The sequence below is a fragment of the Papilio polytes genome, unplaced genomic scaffold (genome assembly GCF_000836215.1).
Source record: "Papilio polytes unplaced genomic scaffold, Ppol_1.0 DF821845.1, whole genome shotgun sequence".
Taxonomy (NCBI): Eukaryota; Metazoa; Arthropoda; class Insecta; order Lepidoptera; family Papilionidae; genus Papilio; species Papilio polytes.
This window is the reverse complement of record NW_013527359.1, coordinates 5,371,851-5,391,506: the sequence shown is the minus strand read 5'-3', so window position 1 is coordinate 5,391,506 and position 19,656 is coordinate 5,371,851. Positions and strand designations below refer to the sequence as shown.

At 35.1% G+C, this 19,656-nt stretch overlaps 2 protein-coding genes across 5 annotated transcripts in view; one reads left to right on the top strand and one right to left on the bottom strand.

Annotated features, from left to right (window-relative positions):
* LOC106108013 (leishmanolysin-like peptidase) overlaps positions 1-19,656 on the bottom strand; it is a 65,100-nt gene that overhangs the window by 16,857 nt on the left and 28,587 nt on the right. For both annotated transcript variants that reach the window (XM_013289077.1, XM_013289078.1), the window contains exons 2-5: positions 15,279-15,379; positions 14,513-14,543; positions 13,953-14,035; positions 6,486-6,597 (exon numbers count right to left, since the gene is read on the bottom strand). In XM_013289077.1, the coding sequence (XP_013144531.1) occupies positions 6,486-6,597; positions 13,953-14,035; positions 14,513-14,543; positions 15,279-15,379 (327 nt within the window). The remainder of the gene's footprint in view (positions 1-6,485; positions 6,598-13,952; positions 14,036-14,512; positions 14,544-15,278; positions 15,380-19,656) is intronic.
* On the top strand, positions 8,317-14,031 carry LOC106108014. Of its 3 annotated transcripts, none has more exons than XM_013289080.1 (7): positions 8,317-8,461; positions 8,665-8,835; positions 9,457-9,606; positions 10,086-10,257; positions 10,349-10,582; positions 11,481-11,625; positions 13,429-14,031. In XM_013289080.1, exons 2-7 carry the CDS (start codon positions 8,671-8,673, stop codon positions 13,556-13,558), a joined length of 996 nt encoding a protein of 331 aa, XP_013144534.1. In that variant the 5' UTR covers positions 8,317-8,461; positions 8,665-8,670; the 3' UTR covers positions 13,559-14,031. The 3 variants fall into 3 exon arrangements, with proteins under 3 accessions (XP_013144534.1, XP_013144535.1, XP_013144533.1); XM_013289081.1 differs by having other exon boundaries at positions 8,665-8,841; positions 11,487-11,625; XM_013289079.1 differs by having other exon boundaries at positions 8,665-8,841.

The following is a 19,656-nucleotide window of genomic DNA, read 5'->3' as shown; positions in this document are numbered from 1 at the left end:
CTGGGTCACGGGAACGCTTTTGCTTTCTTCCGCGACCCAGCCGGCGTCATTCACGTTTAGTGAATCCCTCTTGCCGGGGACGAGGTCCCCGGACTAGGATGACGACACCTATATTCTAAAACTTTACTGTTATCTGATTAGATAGTACTCGTTTGTAATGTAACTGAATGGCCATTAGTAATCCTGTCCAATGGGGCAGTTACGGGCTATCACGCTCTGAAGTTCGTAAAAAACACACCTAAGTTCACTTATTTTCATAAAGCGGCTTTTGACATATGTGTTGGAGACTACTGTAAGAAATTGTCTGCCAATATTTGTTTAGTAATGAATGAAACGAAATGATGGGGACATAAACCAGAAAGTGTTGAGATTGAGTGTGGATGGCTACAAAGGAAGAGGAAGACCGAAGAAAGTATGGATGGATTGTGTGAAGGAAGATATGCTTAAGAAAGGAGTGGATTCAGATATGACGGCTGATAGAGATGTATGGAAGAGCAGCACATACTGTGCCGACCCTGGTCTGGGATCTCAATCTATAGGTATTAGTAAAATAAATGGTTACTTCAGAAACCCAGCATAACAGCTGTAAAACATAACTGTTAGAGCGGATGTACACCTTTGACTAATCTATCGCATTGTGCGACTGTCGATTATTTCTCAGCCAATTCAACTGTTTAGTACAATTAAAAATCAAGTAGTGCATATAGGTGTCAAAGAGAGATAAAACAGTCGTGCGATATTTTAGTCCAAGGTGCGCGCTCATAGGTATCATTCTATGAGTATTCTCCCACTGTCATAGGAAATATCGTTTTATTATTATCTGTACTATTATAATAAAGCGTAAACACACACTTTGTTGCCTAAGATATCAGCAATTACACCATATTTTTGAATAATCCTTATATTAATAAAAAGCCCTACATTTACGTCATGCTTTAGGCTATATATTTTAACGCCATTAAACTTAGGAGGTAAATATTTTGGATTTAAACCCTAATGTAGGAAAGAGACCATAAGCTGCCAACATCAAGAAAGCAAGACTGCTAAGGTTTGTCATGTCATGTCATTTTGACATTTGCTATTGATAATTTGACAAATGTAAACGATAAAATAAAATTTTCATAATTTGTTGGGTGATGCCGCACGGGAACAGCCAGTTATTTATATTCATCAAACAATTTTTTTTTCTATCTTAAAGATCGAAAATCGATGACTGCTGTAAGTTATTATTAGCTATTGTATTTAAGGCAGTAAATTCCATATTTTATTAATGCATTCATAGAATTTATCCGACTTGTGAAGGACCAATATTAATTTATGCTGCTTTGTGTTTATCTATACTAATATAATAAAGAATAAACACATTCAATAGTGGTAGAGCCCGCTTTAACATCTTCGGACGAATGGGCCGGCTCGCCCGGTGTGCCACGACCACACAGAAAACAGGCGTGAAATGGAAGTAATTCCGCGTTTCGTCTGATGAGTGTGGTGCCGGAGGCCCAATTTTAGTCTCTTTCCCTTTCCGATCTTTTCTTAAAAGGAAAGGATGGGAAGGAAAAATGGATTTAACTGTGGAGAGGACGCATTAGAAAGGGAAGAAGTCCTCTTTCTGTGCGTCTCCTCCGTTAATTAAGGTTAGGCAACGCATCTGCAATAGCGGATGTTTATGGGCAGCAGTCGCTTTCCATTTCGGTGGATTCAGGTGGACGTTGGCTCGTTTACCACCTTATATTATATAAAAAAAAAATCACTACTTCGTGGCGTAGGATATATTACAGCATATTTTTGAATAATTATTTCCTTAATAAAAAGCCCTACACCTACGACACGCCAAGCTATAAAAAAAACATTCATGTGGGAAAGAGATTATAAACTACAAGTTGCTAACATTAAGGAAGCAAGGTTATTATGGTAATCGTAATTTTGACATTTGCAATTGAGTATTTGAGAAATGTAAACCAAATTAAAGTTTTATAATTTAATGCGTATGAAACCGCGCCGGAACAGCTAGTTTATTATATATTTCTGTCAATGCTGGACCTATTAGGATAGCTTAAATTGCTATAACTTTGTGGAGACATACATAATACAGTTTATATAATGCATAGTTTTCTCCGTTCGTACAAGCTTATGTACTGCGTCAGGTCGATATCGGCCTGTTACGCAGTGAACGTGTTAAAATATTACTGCTTTGATTCCTTTTTATTTCCGTATCCACTGTGATATCTAGAGTTTTGTAACCTCTATGGATGTTCTAACAAATAAAGCCTAATTAATAAATGGCGCCACTGACATATGACGTCATCGAAGCATGTTATGACACGCGATATTAATTAAAAGCACGTGCTTAAGATAATATTACAAGCATTAAAGGTGTTGATACACTAGACCGAATGGATTTTTTTGCATAGTCATACTAATATTGTAAATGTGCAAAATTAAATGGATGTTTGTAGCTTAAACTGCTGACCGGATTTCGATTAAATTTGGTATAGATGTAGAGGATAGTCTGAAAGAACATATAGGCTACTCGCTTTTGTTTTTTTTAATTGCACAATGACGGAGTCGGTGGTGAAATCTAGTGCATTATAAAAAAAAGACAGCTAAACATATTGATATAGTTGCCACTCCTCCAGTGTGTTTACAACTTTATTGAGGTGTCATTTTATAAACGTAATAAATAACTTACGACGCAACTGCTGTATTTAATAGCTTATAATTTATTCACACGTCTATTAAAGTGTATGTGACTAGATTTTGCCAGAGACTGTATTCGCGTGGAATTGAAAAATCTAAATAATATTATAAATGCGAAAGTTTAGATAGATGTCTGTTAGTTGTCTAAACTGCTGAACGGATCTTGATGACATTTGGTATAAATGTAGAGTATAGTTTGGAAGATACGCTGTTCACTTTTGTTTAATTCCATGCGGACAGAGTCGCGGGCGAAAGCTCGTCTAGTAAATATATCCTATAACACTCAGTGATAATGTGGCTTTCTAATGGTGAAAGATTTTTTGAAATCTGTCCAATTGTTATTGAGTTTATTCGTTACATACAAACGCTCGTGGCTCTTAAATGTTAATACATTATTTAGTAACACTGTTATGTTAGTTTATTTTGTAACAAAAGCTTTTTTTATACAATATAATGTGGCAAACGAACAAGCGGCCACCTGAATCCGCCGAAATCGTCATAAACATCCGCAACTGCAGATGCGTTGTCTACCCTTAATTGACGGAGGAGGAGACGCACATAAAGAGAACACTTCCCCTTCCTATGCGTCTCCTTCACCGTCAAAACCACTTTTCCTTCCCTTCCTTCCCTCTTAAGATAAGGGTGGAAAGGGAACGGGACTAAAATTAGGCCTCCGGCACCACACTCATCAGACGAAACGTGGAATTGCTTCCACTCCACGCCTGTTTTCTGTGTGGTCGTGGTATTACACCGGGCGAGCGGACCTATTCGTGCGAAGATGTTAAAGCAGGCTCTACCACTGTTACCAAAGTAGAGCTTCTTAAAATTTCGTAAAGTGTTTTATTACATGTCAATACACAAGACGGCACTAAACTTGACAAATAACAAAGTACCTGTCATAGATAGTACCGGTGAAAATTTTTCACTGTCTCGTCTATACATTTTTAAATGTCTTTGGTTCCAGGTATACAGCTTTTAATAACAACCAAAGTATCATACTCTCTAGTACTTCTGACTGCCAATCTAGAAGATATCAAGAAGATAGCGAGACAATTCGTATCAGAAACAGTCGCTGATCAAATCGGTAAACTATTCGTACATACTACCGACAATCACACGGTTAACATATCAGAAGAAAACAACCTTAATAATGACGTTAACAAAGTATCTAGTGAAACTTTCGAAGTACCACGAGCTAATAAAACATCAAACGAAGATGTAGAAAAGATACTAAAAGAAGCAATGCAACGTGTAAAAGAAATGAAAGATGTCGTTCAAGATGTCACTAAAAGACAAAAGAAACCTGAAAAAGAGAAAAGGAAACCAACAAAAGATAACACGAAACCTAGCACTAAAACTTCCGATTATTACACTTACGATTTCATTTTGACACCAGAAAAAACTATAAAACCCAAATACGAATGGAAGAAAGGTTTAAATTTCGATTTCCTATCAACACCTAATATATTTAAAGAGAATCAAATTTACCAAACATTCACACGTGGAATTCTATCAGATAGGGAAGGTTACAGTGACAACAGAATAGAACATTCTTCAGACCAAACAGATAGAAGATACGAGAAGAGTAACAATAGATTAGAACCCAAAATACAAAGACTTAAATACAAACCTGAAATAATGAAAAGAAATAAAAAACTTGAAACAGATTCAACTAAAACACGATCACAAAATATAACAACAAAATCTAATTTATTAGATTACTACGATAACTCGATTTACATCAAAAAGGAAATAATCGCAACAAGTGGTCCTATAGACTTAATAAAAGTAACTGCTGTAAAAGAATTGTCATCATCTTCAAGTGAATATTCTCTAGACAAAGAGAATAAAGATAAAAATGTGAACGTCGATTTATATTTTAGAAAACTATTAGATTCAAAATTAAAACAATATAAAAACGACACGAAAGAAATCAAAGCACAAATCGCTAATATTACTTTTAACACGTCTAATAAATTTTTCGATAAAACTATTGTAACGACCAAAGGACCATTGAAAGTAGCAAACAAAACTAAAAGTTTCAGTAAGAAGGTAAATACAAAAAATAATCCGTCTTATTTGGATGAAAGTTATGATTTGTACTATTCAAAATAGAATTAAAAAGCATTATTATTATACAAAAATATAGATTAAACACGTTAATAATTTAATAAATAAATAAGTACTAATGACTGTTATTTCGTAGAAAGAAATGCGAGTATGTATTGTGTTGCAAAGGATATGCTAGAGAAGGCAGTGAATTCAGATATTCAGATAGAGATGTATGTAAGAGTACATACTGTACACTACGCAGGGTAAAGTATGTATTGTGTTGCAGAGGATATGCTAGAGAAGGCAGTGAATTCAGATATTCAGATAGAGATGTATGTAAGAGTACATACTGTATACTACGTAGGGGAAAGTATGTATTGTGTTGCAGATATGCTAGAGAAGGCAGTGAATTCAGATATTCAGATAGAGGTGTATGTAAGAGTACATACTGTACACTACGTAGAGGAAAGTATGTATTGTGTTGCAGAGGATATGCTAGAGAAGGCAGTGAATTCAGATATTCAGATAGAGATGTATGTAAGAGTACATACTGTGCACTACGTAGGGAAAAGTATGTATTGTGTTGCAGATATGCTAGAGAAGGCAGTGAATTCAGATATTCAGATAGAGATGTATGTAAGAGTACATACTGTACACTACGTAGGGGAAAGTATGTATTGTGTTGCAGAGGATATGCTAGAGAAGGCAGTGAATTCAGATATTCAGATAGAGATGTATGTAAGAGTACATACTGTGCACATTACGTAGGGGAAAGTATGTATTGTGTTGCAGAGGATATGCTAGAGAAGGCAGTGAATTCAGATATTCAGATAGAGATGTATGTAAGATACATACTTTGCCCACTACGTACATTAATTATTGCTTAAAAATTAAAATAATTACTCACAGGACTTAAAACATTTTCCAATTAGTATAAAATTACTAAAAGACTAAATACAGTTTTTAACATATTTCCTTTGGGAGAAATAAATAAAATTCGGTCCCACCCTGTCTAGTCTTTTAATTATTATAATAAATTCTACCAATTTTTAACGTCCTTCAGATATTAATGACTACTATAGACTTTGTACATAACATAGTCTAGATCAAAGAGAAATCTACCATTATAGTTATTCTAAATTAGATTAGTTTGACAATTCTTTGGCAATGGAATTGGATTGGTTGTGTAAAATCAAGCATGAATCTTTTCGATTTTTGATTTTTATTCTCATAGAAGGCATTGATAGATTCCTAGTTATAACTTATGAATTAAAAAACACTATTTTCTCAAATTAATAATGACCAGAACCATTACAAATAATGAGAGTAAATAAATGTTTATTACTACTACAGCCGTACACAATAAAATTGAATTTCGCTATTATTATTGTCATCGCTAAATTCTCTACACTATAATCAATACTAGAATTGTCCTCTAAATTAGTTAATAAGAAAATAATAACTTTAGTTAAGCTCGATAAATTTTATTTTAACCGAATATCGATAGTTCATAATTGTTCGCTGTGTGTTTGTTTCGTCACTACGATACCTGTCTATTAAGTACGGCATTTGCCTTCATACAAATTGAATTCGATACTTCATATGCGTCATTTATCAAACTAATCTATCTTATTTAGACAAACCATAAATGTGTCTTTTAAGTCTTAGTTCAAGCCGTCAGTTTCAATCTGGACATTTTTATATTTGACTAATTTAACAATTTGTATGTAACATACATTTAAATGATACTCCGGCACCCTGACTTCCCCGCACATCGTCTCGGCGTTGCAGGAGTCGATGCAATGCGATCTGCCACCTCGTATGAACACTTGACGTGTGGGACATTTTCTGTAAAAGACAAATAGGTAGGTAAGAAAAAAGTAAGAACCATAGAGATTCAAATTTATAGAGGCATACATATACTGTCGCTTTAAACTCAGAGCAACATTTCTCGTTAGGACTCTGGATGCGCGCCAATCTATCCATAATTGTAGTGACATTGACAGCTGTCAGCTAGGGACGTGACGTTTATGCCGATAATCTAGAGTTGCGCCAACTCTACAGCACGGTACTAATTTTGTTCTTAACGATACAAACATTATTATTGTCTTCAAAGATATGTGAAGAGTTTTTTAACTTAGAAACTAAGTAATTTTAGCATCAAAACTGATATAAGCTGCTTTTATCTGTTTTATTTGTTTCGTGTAAAGAATTCCGTTTAGTTAATCAAACGATAAGATTATATGATGTTATAATATTAAAATATTTCATCACTAGCTGTTGCCCGCGACTTCGTCCGCGTGCTATTAGAAAACATACGAATATTACGTATCCCGGGAACCGGACTTCTCGGGGATGAAGCTTATCCCACATGTACTCCAGACTTTGTTTTATATCTGTGCCAAATTTCAATAAGATATGTTGAACCGTTGCAGAATGATCGAGTGAACATTAAAAAAAACTAAATTAATGCATCCCACGGGAACCCTAATTATTGTCGGGATAAAAAGTAGCCTATGTGTTCTTCCAGACTATGCTCTAAACGTGTGCCAAATTTCATAGAGATCCGTTCAGCCGTTTAGGCTACAAACACTAACAAACATCGATCAATCATCTAAGCTTTCGCATTTATAATATTAGTATGAAGTATAATATGATATGAAGATATATGATATATGATTAAAACGTGACGCCTGAGTTAGCATTGAAGTGAATTCTTTCACCCAATATACCAACTCAAAGGACAAACATTGTCTAAAGTTTTAGATCCTTCGGTCAATCTTTTGGTGATTTAAACTAGAGTTGTAACGGAGGCCATTTTAACGGGAGCGGAAGCGGAAGCGGATGCGGATGTGAAGGCCTTCACTTCTGCAGAAGCGGAGGTTCACGGAAGCGGAAGTCAATAAAAATGGTCATTGCGATTTATTAAAGAAATAAAGACTAAAACTACGTTACTTCAAAATACAGATTGGTACATAATTACAGGATATAGTTTTTTATGCAAATATGATGTATAACAATTATAGTTAGTGGACCAAGCACGACCGCGCGGACCGCATAAGCGATACCCAATCGCCCCAATCGCATTAAAGAAGTAAATTAACCTCCGTTATAACTCCGCATAAGAAATAACGGAAGCGGAAACGGCGTTAATATTTCTTGCGGAAGTTCCGCACTTACGGATGCGGAAGCGGTTCCGTTACAACCCTAATTTAAACGCGGTTCTTCCACTAGATTTCTCCCGTGACTCGGTCCGTATGGTATTAAAAAGTAAGTAGCCTATACGTTCTTCCAGACTATCCCCTACATCTATGCAACATCAAGATCCGTTCAGCAAAGCTACAAACAAACATCTAAACTTTCGCATTTATTACAACAGTAAGATTTTTGAAAACAACGCCATCTAGTTGAAAAACTTTACAACTTTCATGTTTTTATAGACGTATTCAAATTTCCCAAATCAACTTATAACGTATGTCGATAACAGCACTAAAAAGAATGGTTACAGACAATCTTATCTCCCTGATAATAGTATATCTGATACGGCATTTATTACAGTATAATTTCAAACATGAAAACGTGATAAAATCCTATTCTGTTGACAATATTGTGCTTCATATTGTGAATCTGTATTCCTATACTGTTTATTTACAAAATATTGAGATGTTTGTTAACATTTAAAAGTGTTTTAAATGGAAAATAAATCTAAAAGGTATGTACAAATCATTTATAACGTCACTCGATGTTACTCCAAATCGTCAAAACAGCTAGACACATTTCCGTTTTCCATTAATGTACTCCGTATAACGAACATTCTATTTAAAACTAAAATTAATTTGTCGTTTCTACAAACCATTTCTAACATATATAACTAGTAAAGAGATATTCACAGATTAAAAAACAACCTAATTCCAGATAAATATGGCAACACAAAATCGCCCCTACCAAGGTTACCCGTATGTAAATCCCGTGGTCATAGATGTGCCTTCTATAGACCCTACCACCGCGGGTAGATGGACTAATTTACCACGAAGACCTATCGGAGGATTGAATGATCGACCGGGGACCAGTAGTGATGTGAATGAAGTACGAGTAAGTCATACAAGTTCATAAAACACTAACTGTTCCCGTGCGGCTTTATTCGCATGAAATGATGAAGATTTTATTTTATTGTTTACATTTGTCAAATTATCAATAGCAAATGTCAAACTGACATGACATGACAAACCTTAGCAATCTTTCTTTCTTGATGTCTCTTTCTCACATTAGGGTCTTTATCCAAATTATTTACCCCCTACATTTATTAACGTGAAAATATATAGCCTAAAGCATGACGTAAGCGTAAGGCTTTTCAACCCCACCCATTTTTTAAAAGGAAAGGATGGGAAGGAAATGTGGTTTCGACGACGGAGGAGGCGTATAGGAAGTGGAAATATCCTCTTTATGTGCGTCTCCTCCGTCAATTGAGGGTAGGCAAATCTGCAATTGCGGATTTTTATGGGCAGCGGTCGCGTTCCATTTCGGTGGATTCAGGTGGCTGCTTGTTCGCCACCTTTTAATATAAAAAATTACGTTCTTTCAGTGAACGAAAACATATTGATGCGTGCACATATCTGGCAGTGAGGGGTGTAGACTGAGGCCTAGTCTTAGGCCCTATAAGCACATAAGCTGACGTCATTGATTGATTTACAAATTAATATTTTTCAGGCCGAAGCAGATACTAAAGATTCTTCTGAATCTAATAGCAATGGACCAGAAGATAATCCCGTGGTGTACATTGATGTACCGGAGAGTGGAGCCAGCAGTGTACTTGAGAGTCCCACAAACAGAAACGAAACAGAGGGATCCTTTGTACAGGTGACTTATATCTTTAACACTAGCTGTTCCCATTCGACTTCATCTGCATGAAATCATGAAAATTTTATTAATATATTGACAGCAAAAGTCAAAATGACATGACATTACAAACCTTGGCAATCTTGCTTCTTTGATATTGGCAGCAACTTATGGTCTCTTTCCCACATTAGGGTTTTTATCCAAAATATTTACCCATTAATTTTAATGGCGTGAAAATATATAGCCTAAAGCGTGACGTAAGTTTAGGGCTTTTTATTAAAAAAATGAATTATTCAAAAACATGCTGTAATTGCTTACATCTTAGGCAACAAAGAAGTGTGTGTTTACGCTTTATTATAACATTATAAATAAAACAGTGATTCTCGGGACCAAGTGAGAGTTCTATGATCCACGACAGAGGGCGAGGGTGTACGATTCTAGAAATGCGGCAGAAGATTCGCCTTGACCAGTAAAACTTAGAAAACTCTGTTTTATTTCAGGATACGATATTATACGATCCCTTTAAGAACAGGAGGATAGAACTGCGAGTGACGGGTGATGAAAGTGATGATGAGAATTCCAGACAACCAACTAGTTCATCTAGAGGTGAACAGTCCTCCAGACCTCAACCACCCAATACCCTACAAATTTCATCACCTGGCAGTAGCTCAGGTAACATATAAATTTCATCACCTGGCAGTAGCTTAGTAATTTTCGTATTTATAATATTTATATGAACATGATTTATTAATGTCTATTCCAGGTTATACATCATCACCAACATTTGGGTCATCAACTAATCCTAACCTACCAGGTCTAATGTCTAAAGAAGCAGGGTACTACGGCCGGCAGACACCTGACGACATGTTTCCTTTGGGACCTATACCAGTGTCCGAGTTCCCGGAACCACCACCCGCATATACTGAATTCGACCGAGTAAACCAAACTGAAAGTGTAACTGAAACAACGCCACCTAGGACGGAAGTTGTTACTATAGGTAAGGCTATATGTAGTCCAAAGAGCACTTGATTTACCACAGGTAATGTGTTCGAATCTCGCCATATACTAATGTGATTTTGGATTTTACGAATTGAGTTTTACTAATATTATAAACTACCTTTCGTCCGCAACTCAGTCCGCGTGGAATTAAAAAAAAACAAAAGGGAGTAACCCATGTGTTCATCCAGACTATCCTCTACATCTACCAGATTTCATCGAAATCCGTTTAGGCTATAAACTCTAACATCCATCCAATCCATCCATCTAAACTTTCACATTTATAACATTAGTATGAAGTATGATTAGATGCGAAAATTTAGATATATGGATGTTTGTTAGAGTTTGTAGCCTAAACTACTGAACGGACCTCGATGAAATTTGGTTTAGATGTAGAGGATAGTCTGGAAGAACAAAAGACTACTTACTATTGTTTTATTTAATCTCACGCGGACGAAGTCACGACAGCTAGTATGTACATAATGTACCAGACGTTCTTACGGTGAAGGAAAACGTGATGGGGAAATTCAAAGATATATGAAGTCAACCCGCAGTGCAGCGTGGTTGACTATGGCCTAGTCACCCTTACTTAGGGTAGGCTTCCCTTTCCGAAGGTCGCCATAGGGGCAGCGTTCCAATTTATTAGGACGCACCTAGGGCCCATTCCCGGGGCGGTCAGTGGGGCGTCGCAGTGGCAAGCGAAAGCGATCCCGTGGCGTTTAGTGGGTTATGCCCCATTATGGAGAGAGTGTCACATAACTCTCGTGTCTGCCCCGAGGCACGGAGTATGCGTAAAGCATTCCCTTCTGTCAAAAAAAGGGGTAGGCTTCCCCTTAGTGGGGACTTATAGTGAGCTGGTGATATAGCCCTATGCGATCTGTAGGTCTCGATTTCTTCAGTTACAGATAACAGAACAACTGTACGACCGGGTTCAGATAGAAAACTCCTTCAATGCCCACATTGCAATCAAAGAGTGCATTCTCTAGTTGTGAGAGAAGTCGGTGCTTTCACACACATATTGGCTATAATCTTCTCATTGTTATGGTAAGAATTTACACTGCTAGTCAAGTCAAACTTTAGTTTAAAAGCGGGCGCACGTTGACTAAACTATCGCACAATAGGGAATATGCATGTATTTTTTTTAAACGATTCTACTTATTATAAAATAACCACAAAAAATTGAGGCGAAAATATTCAACCATTGAGCTTAAAATAATAAAATAAAATCAACCATTTTCGAGCGACTAAAACGCGACCGGAGTTGTCATGAGACCATTGACGTCAATCGTCTATTCCATTCATAATTTACGCTCAGATGTCACTTCGACGTAAAATACAAGTTTCTCAAGGTCAAAAAGTCAAAAATCGATGCATTTTTATTTTTCCTGGTACAAATAAGTGGTAATTAATAATTCTTTTCTTTTTTTTTTATTATAATCTTGGTTTACAGTAAAATACTTTAAGAGTGTATTTCTGTATCAACTAAATAAACTGTGTATTGTCAACACAGCGACGCCATATTAGATAAGCCACTTGCTTCGACCAATAGTGTGCGTTTTAGAACTTACGAGGGAATTTGAAAAAATACACTTTTTAATGATTAAATTTTGCAGCTAAATCACATTATATTTAAAAAAATCTTTGCAGGACTGTTTTTATAGTAATAAAGTATACTTAAAAAAAGTTTGGTACAATTTCGTCATATGCATATTGCATATTATGCGATTGCTTCGCAGCCAACTGTTTAGTTGCAAAAATTGAGTAGTGTGCACGTCTCGATATAAGCTTATAGGAATCAAAGAGAGACTAAACAGTTGTGCAATAGTTTAATGAGTACGTGCTGTCATAACTGAACAGAGACGAACATTTAAATCGTACATGTGTAGACAAGACTAAGGGCCTATCATGAATATTTGTGTGACATTTGCGAGCAAGTATTCGTTCGGAGCGTCGAGCGTCGTTAAGAGCGTCGGTGGCTCAGTAGTTTGAATACTTGACTTGTAATCTACAGGTCTTGGGTTCGAATCCCGCCATGTACCAATGTGATTTTAGATTTTTCGAATTTTCATATGTACATAATTTACCCGACGTTCTTACGGTGAAGGAAAACATCGTGATGCAACCTACACGTATCGGCGAAGAAATTCAAAGATATGTGTGAAGTCAACCAACCCGCACTTGGCCAGCGTGGTTGACTATGGCCTAGTCACCCCTTAATAGGGTAGGCTCCGAGCCCCTCGGTGGGGACATATAGTGAGCTGGTGATGATGAATGATTCGTTCCGTCAGTGATAATTTTTATATAACACTAGCTGTTCCCGTGCGGCTCCATCTGCATGAAATTATGAAAATTTTATTTCATTGTTTACATTTGTCAAATTATCAACATTAAATGTCTTATCAATCTTGCTTCCTTGATGTTGGCAGCAACTTATGGTCTCTTTCCCACATTAAGGTTTTTATCTAAAATAATTACCCCTTAAGTTTAATGTAGTGTAAATATATAGCCTAAAGAGTGACGTAAGTGTAGGGCTTTTATTAAAGAAAGAATTATTCAAAAATATGCTGTTATTGCTGACATATTAGGCAACAAAGAAGTGTGTGTTTACGCTTTATTATAATAGTATAGATATAGATTACTCGTTGCATTTACCTCTCGGTAGGGGCGCTGAATAACGTAAATTCGTTAAATACAGTTCCCATGAATATTCGTGATAGGCCCTCGATACAGTTTTAAGTGACAGTGAAAAAACTTCAGTTTGAATCAGTTAAAACCAAAGATGTGTAGTTTTAAGTCCCCTTACATTTAGCATTAACAAAAATACTAATTATAAACTTTCTCTTACAGTCTCATTCCTATCGTGATTTTAATATATTGCACGGATAGTTGCAAATACAAGAACCATTATTGCCCCAACTGTAACCAACTGATCGGCTACGAGATACCTATTCTCTGTCAACAGATGGCGTTTGTTTAAATTAACAAGCGAAAAATAATCAAAGGAAACTTTGCCTACATAAACTCTGTATTACGTTATAGTGCGACAAGACTATATTATTCCGAATCAAGACGTTTTGTAAACAAACAGCAACAGACAGAATGGTTTAAATTCTCATCGGAAAAAACTTAAAACTGTGTGATAATTTTTTTATAGCGTAATTTGTAGTAACTCATCATACCTATCAATATTACTTCACGAGTCAAGGAATTAAATTCGCTGCCCACTTAAAATCGACACCAGTGTTATTTAGCATGTAACTTTGTATGTTGTCAAATCAACCTAATAGCATTGTTAGCTTTACATACCGAAATGGGTAGGAATTTAATGTCCTAGACTGTAATATGTCGTCATATAATAATTCTTAAGTTACCTGTTAAGTTTAATTGGTCCTCCAGTCTTTCGTACTTTCAACGCTTGCTCCCAAAACTTCACAGCTTCTGGTAATATTGTATTCTATAAAAGAAAAGAAATGAAAGAAAAGATATAAATGAAAGAAAAGATTTAATTAAAAGAAAAGATTAATCACTACATCGTTAAGTTATGTTACCTTTCATATAAATAATATAAAATTTTAATTAAATTAATTAAAAATGATTATTCTAATAAATACAATAATTGGTTATTCATGTAAATATAATTACAAAAAAAACCCTTGTTTTATGTTAACTCAAAAATAATTATTTTGCCAATAGAAAGATATTTTCTAACGGATGATTGTTATTGATTTTTTACATTTATCTTATTTCTTGCTATTAAAAATGCGACACTATGTATGTATGGATATTTGTTTGAAGGTACCTCCTAAACTGCTTAACAGATATAAAAGACATAGATCATAATCTGGTAGAAGTCATAGACTTAACCATTTGTTTATATCCGCGCGGACAGAGTCGCGGGTAACAACTAGTTTTAAAATCAAATTCAACTTACATTAATCATATCGAATTTCTCCGGTTCTAACCTGAAAATATATAAAAAAACATCACAAATTAAATCGAAGCTTTTTTTTGACAGAGGGGAATGCCTTATGCATACTCAGTACCTCGAGAGTTATGCGGGACTCTCCCCATAATGGTAGTAAATCGAACCTAGGCTTATTATGGTCTGGTCCTGGTCTAGCACTTAACTGGACCTGAAATGTTCTTGGTAAATAATAGAAGAGAGCATCGGTGGCTCAGTGGTTTAATCATTTTTTTTGGCAAATGAGCAAGCGGCAACCTGAATCCGCCAAAATGGCGAAGCGACTGCCTACAGACATCCGCAATAGCAGATGCGTTGCCTACCCGTAATTCCCATCCTAGTCTTATGAGAAAAAATGTGGGAAGGAAAAGTGACTAAAGTTGGGCCTTCACCACCACACTCATCAGACGAAACGCGGAATTGCTCCCACATCACGTCTGTCTTCTGTGTGGTCGTAGTATTGCTCCGAGCGAGCCGGCCCATTCGTGCGAAGATGTTAAAGCGGGATCTACCACTGTAATTGACTTGATTTGCCATCTATAGGTCTTGGGTTCGAACCCGCCGTACCAATGCAATTTAACCGACGTTCTTACGGTGAAGGAATCATCATCTACACACATCGACAGAGAAATTCAAAGAGATGTGTGAAGTTAACCAACCCGAACTGGGGCTGCGTGGTTATGTCCTAATGACCTATAGTAGGATCTAAGTCCTCAATAGAGTGTTGATATCTTACCTATATACAGAGTGGTCATAAAATATACTAATCCTAAGCGGCTGGTCTATACTTCTTCTTTTAACTAGATGCGCTGGCTCTATATGTACACCGCGGACTACCTGAAAAGAATACAGAAAATATGAATAGGTTAAAAAGAATAACACACACGTTTGTATAATTTTTATCTATACTTCACATATACTAGAGTTATGAAGAGGAATGATTTGTATTTTTGTATGTATTGAGGTGGCAAACGAGCAAGCTGCCACCTGAAACCGCCGAAATGGCGGAACGGCCTCCGCCCTTCTTGCCGAGCTTGCCACCTTTTGCCACATTTTCTTTTTTACTAGATTTAAGATTGATGTATATAAGATTTAATTTGTAGATTGTTTTTGTGGCAATAAAAGTCCTATTTATTTATTTGTTTATTTATTTATCATATGTTTTGTAAATGTATTTAGTCAATTCTTATTAAAAACGATAATGTAATAATTATCATAATCAAGGAAGTGCTAACTGTAAATGGCCAAATATTAACACACAATAACTTAAAAAATCAATTACTTTTTTATATATATATCATTATAATTTAATAACCGTGACTTATTTAATAAAAGATAACTTCTTGATTTTGTACACAATAATGATCACGTGCGCAGATTTGCCGAGAGCCATGACGTCACAAGTCAACTGACGGCACAAAACAGAGTCATCGACAAACCCGCTCTCCACTAATATCTGCCTCCTTATCCTACTGCCGTATTAGCGCAAGAGATTTTTGTCCTCCATAACTCTATCATACGTCATCTCAGTCACTCCCTTCATCATGTCACCTTTCACACAATCCATCCATCTCTTTCTAGAAGTTTCTTTCGAACTTAGTATACTGAAATTAAATTATTAACCTCTAAGCTATGAGTACAAACATTTATATGTTTCAGTATAACTTAAAACCAATCATATTTTACGATTGAAAAAGAAAACACAATAAAAATGTGGAGTAAAATGTTTACCGTCGTTTTATTTGCCTCTTCGATCGTGTTCTGTCGTAAGTATATTATAAATAATAATATTTTTATTTTAAACTGTGGCAAAAAACAAATAATAACGAAGCCTATATTAGTCACGGCGTCTTTGACTAAACTATCTAACTACCGTTTAGTCGCTTTGATTCCTATGTGCTTATATGGTACACTACTCGATTTTAATGCAACCAAACAGTTGAATTGACTAGAAACAATTGAGAACCGCACAATTGTGGGATAGTTTTGTCAAAGGTGTGCGCTCTACTCGTGTTATCTAAGAAAGAGTTTTACGTAGAAGGTTAAATAGTTTTTGAGTCTATTCTGTACAAAATAACGAATAATTTCAGCTTGTTATTACTTAGTATTTTTTGAAAAACATTTCTGTTACCCAACTTCGAATGGACAGAATCAATTCAAATAAATAAAAAAAAAAACAAAAAGGAATTTCAATGGAAATTTTCTAAATTCAATAGACGTAAACCCAACAAAGGAAAAGAAAACTTACAAAAACCTTTACAGTCGATCTATCTTACTTCTTACTAATATTATAAATGCGAAAGTTTAGATGGATGTTTGTTAGTTTGTAGCCTAAACTGCTGAACGGATTTCGATGAAATTTGGTACAGATGTAGAGGATAGTCTGGATGAACAAATAGGTATGGGCGTCACAGCCATGTTATGCTTTAATAAAATATAGTCTTCATGACCTCTTATGTTTTCTTCCAATTTGCACAGAATACCTTACCAATATGGCCGTCGTCTCGTCGAGCTAATGCAACACCCTTATTTTTGACATCCGACTACTATTCGATTATTAACATAACAAGCACAATTACGACATTTTAAAACCATGACATAAATATTTTAAATAATATTTTGGATCACCATTACAAAGTTATATCGTTATTTCAAACTATGACCAATGGCATTGATTTATAGCACAGACTAAATAACCTTCAAGAATACAGAATACATCAAAATAGTTAAAAAGCTAACATAGGCTACTTGCATTTGTTTTCTTTATTTCGCTAAAGCCAGTAATATGATAAATGAGAAAGTATATATGGATGTTTGTTAGTTTGCTAAATTTTAAATTCTAAATTGCTGAACAGATCTCGATGATTAGATGTAGAGGATAGTCTGGAACACATAGGATACTTTTGTTTATAATTCCAACCTGTAAATATTTCGTCGATCACTTGGAGAATTAAATAAAAGATTTTTGCTTAGAGGGAATGTGTACTCCGTCAGTTACAAGTTTTGAATGCAGATTAATAAAATTCATGCACCATGACGGTAATGCCGAAATTTAGTCGTTGCTGTTCGAAAAGTGGCAGGCGCTCACGAACACATCCTTTAGTATCTTTTCCACAGAAACCTTCAAGTCTGCGAACCAATGGGACGGAATACAATCACTTGTAAACGCAATCAATAAACACAATAAAGTTTATTTAAAAGAAAGAAATAGGAACAGCGATTGGTTGGAAGAAGAAAATGACTCGTTATCATCTCCTTTTGGTAAATATTATTTTATACATTTGGGTCGAATAAAAAAAATAATAAAAAATATAGCCTGTGTTACTCAGTGATAACGTAGCTTTGTAATAGTGAAAGAATTTTTGAAATCGGCCGAGTAGTTTTTATGTGAATCGAATACATACAAAAATACAAATCTTTCCACGTTACAATATTAGTATAGACAAGGGCCTCGGTTTTAATGGATGTTTGTTAGAGCCTAAACTGCTGAACGGATCTCGATGAAATTTGGTATAGATGTAGAGGACAGTCTAGAAGAACGCATAGGCTATTCACTTTTTTTTAATTCCACGCTGACGGAGTCGTGGGCGAAAAATAATACACAAATAAAATTATCACATAATATCAAAGACTAGCTGTTGCTCGCGACTTCGTCCATGTGGAATTAAAACATAGTAAAAAATATAGCCTATATTACTCACTAATAACGAAGCTTTTTAATGGTGAAAGAATATTTGCAATCGGCCCAGTAGTTTTTGAGTTATTTCAATACCTACTAAATTCAAAAATACAAATTTTCCTTTTTATAATATTAGTATAGATATTAAGAAATATACAGACTTGACATTTTTTCACCGGTAACTTTTTTATACGGTAATATCTCATAAATAATTCTGGAATCAATAGTAATAATAATAACGTTCAATTTCCAGATGATTTATCAGGGAATGATGTTGGAAGTGAGACTGACTCAACGGATATAGTAAAGAGGCAATTAATATCTTCAGAACTTAATTTATTACGTAACATGAAGTTAGAATTAGAAAATGATATGTCAAACAAAAAGAAACCAATAAAACCAAAACCTGATAATTTAGAAAAATCATTTAATAATTTCGAAATGAAACGCAGAGAAACATTAGTAACATTACCGAATTCAGAAACAGAAGAAAATAAATCGAATAAAGAATTCAATGTAGAATCTAAACAGAACTACAAAGAACTATTAGATATATTAGCAAAACAATTAAACGTGGTTGAGAATTTCGTTGATTTTATGAAAGAGGAAAAGACAGGGACAAGACAAGGTAAATCTGAATTCGATGAACTTCTAGAATCTATTAAGAATAAAACATTTGTAATTAAAACAACAACTGAAGCAACGACAGTGGAATCTACTCAAGTTGCTATGGTAACTTTAATCGATGAATCGGATATTAGGAATGCGTTGAAAAACGATCCTTTAGTCAAAAGAATCATAAAATTAGCTAAAAAGAAACGTGGACAATATATAAAGGATTTGGAAGAAGTTTTGGCGTAATTTATAGACGTTAAGGGGCTGTACCACCAAATTGTAAATTGTCTGACAATCTGACGTGTAAAATATCTGATGTAAATATTAGATTTTGTTACTGTAAGCTATCTGATCCACTATCAGCCAGTGGTGGGACAGGTCCTAAATTTTTAAATCAATGATTCTTTAGTCAATCTAAATTTATTAACTCGTATTTTGTTTTTTTTTATGATTTTATAAATTCCATTTTCATCCATAATTTCATTATAAGAAAATAATGGTAAGGTAGTTCTTCCGGAACCCTAATTTAAGTCCCAAAAAGGACGGACACTCATCAGAGTGTACGCGGAATTGCTCCCACTTGACGTCTGTCTTCTGTGTGATCTTGATATTGCATGTGGTGAGCCGACCCTATAGTACAAGATGTTAAAACAGTCAGAATGTTTTTTTAAAATCAGTAAATAGTATTTCATTGCCTGTATTATAACTAAATGCATATTGTAATACAAACAACAATACATCTAAATACCTTTCAATAGAATTGGGCACAAATCCTCGGTTGCACCATACACCTTTACATTACGTTCATGACCTTTAGAAC

Coding starts and splice junctions, on each gene's coding strand:
- LOC106108014 (XM_013289079.1), top strand. CDS start 8,671: ATGGCAACACAAAATCGCCCCTACCAAGGTTACCCGTATGTAAATCCC. Junction 8,842..9,456: donor GTGATGTGAATGAAGTACGA/GTAAGTCATACA, acceptor AATATTTTTCAG/GCCGAAGCAGATACTAAAGA. Junction 10,583..11,480: donor GACGGAAGTTGTTACTATAG/GTAAGGCTATAT, acceptor CGATTTCTTCAG/TTACAGATAACAGAACAACT.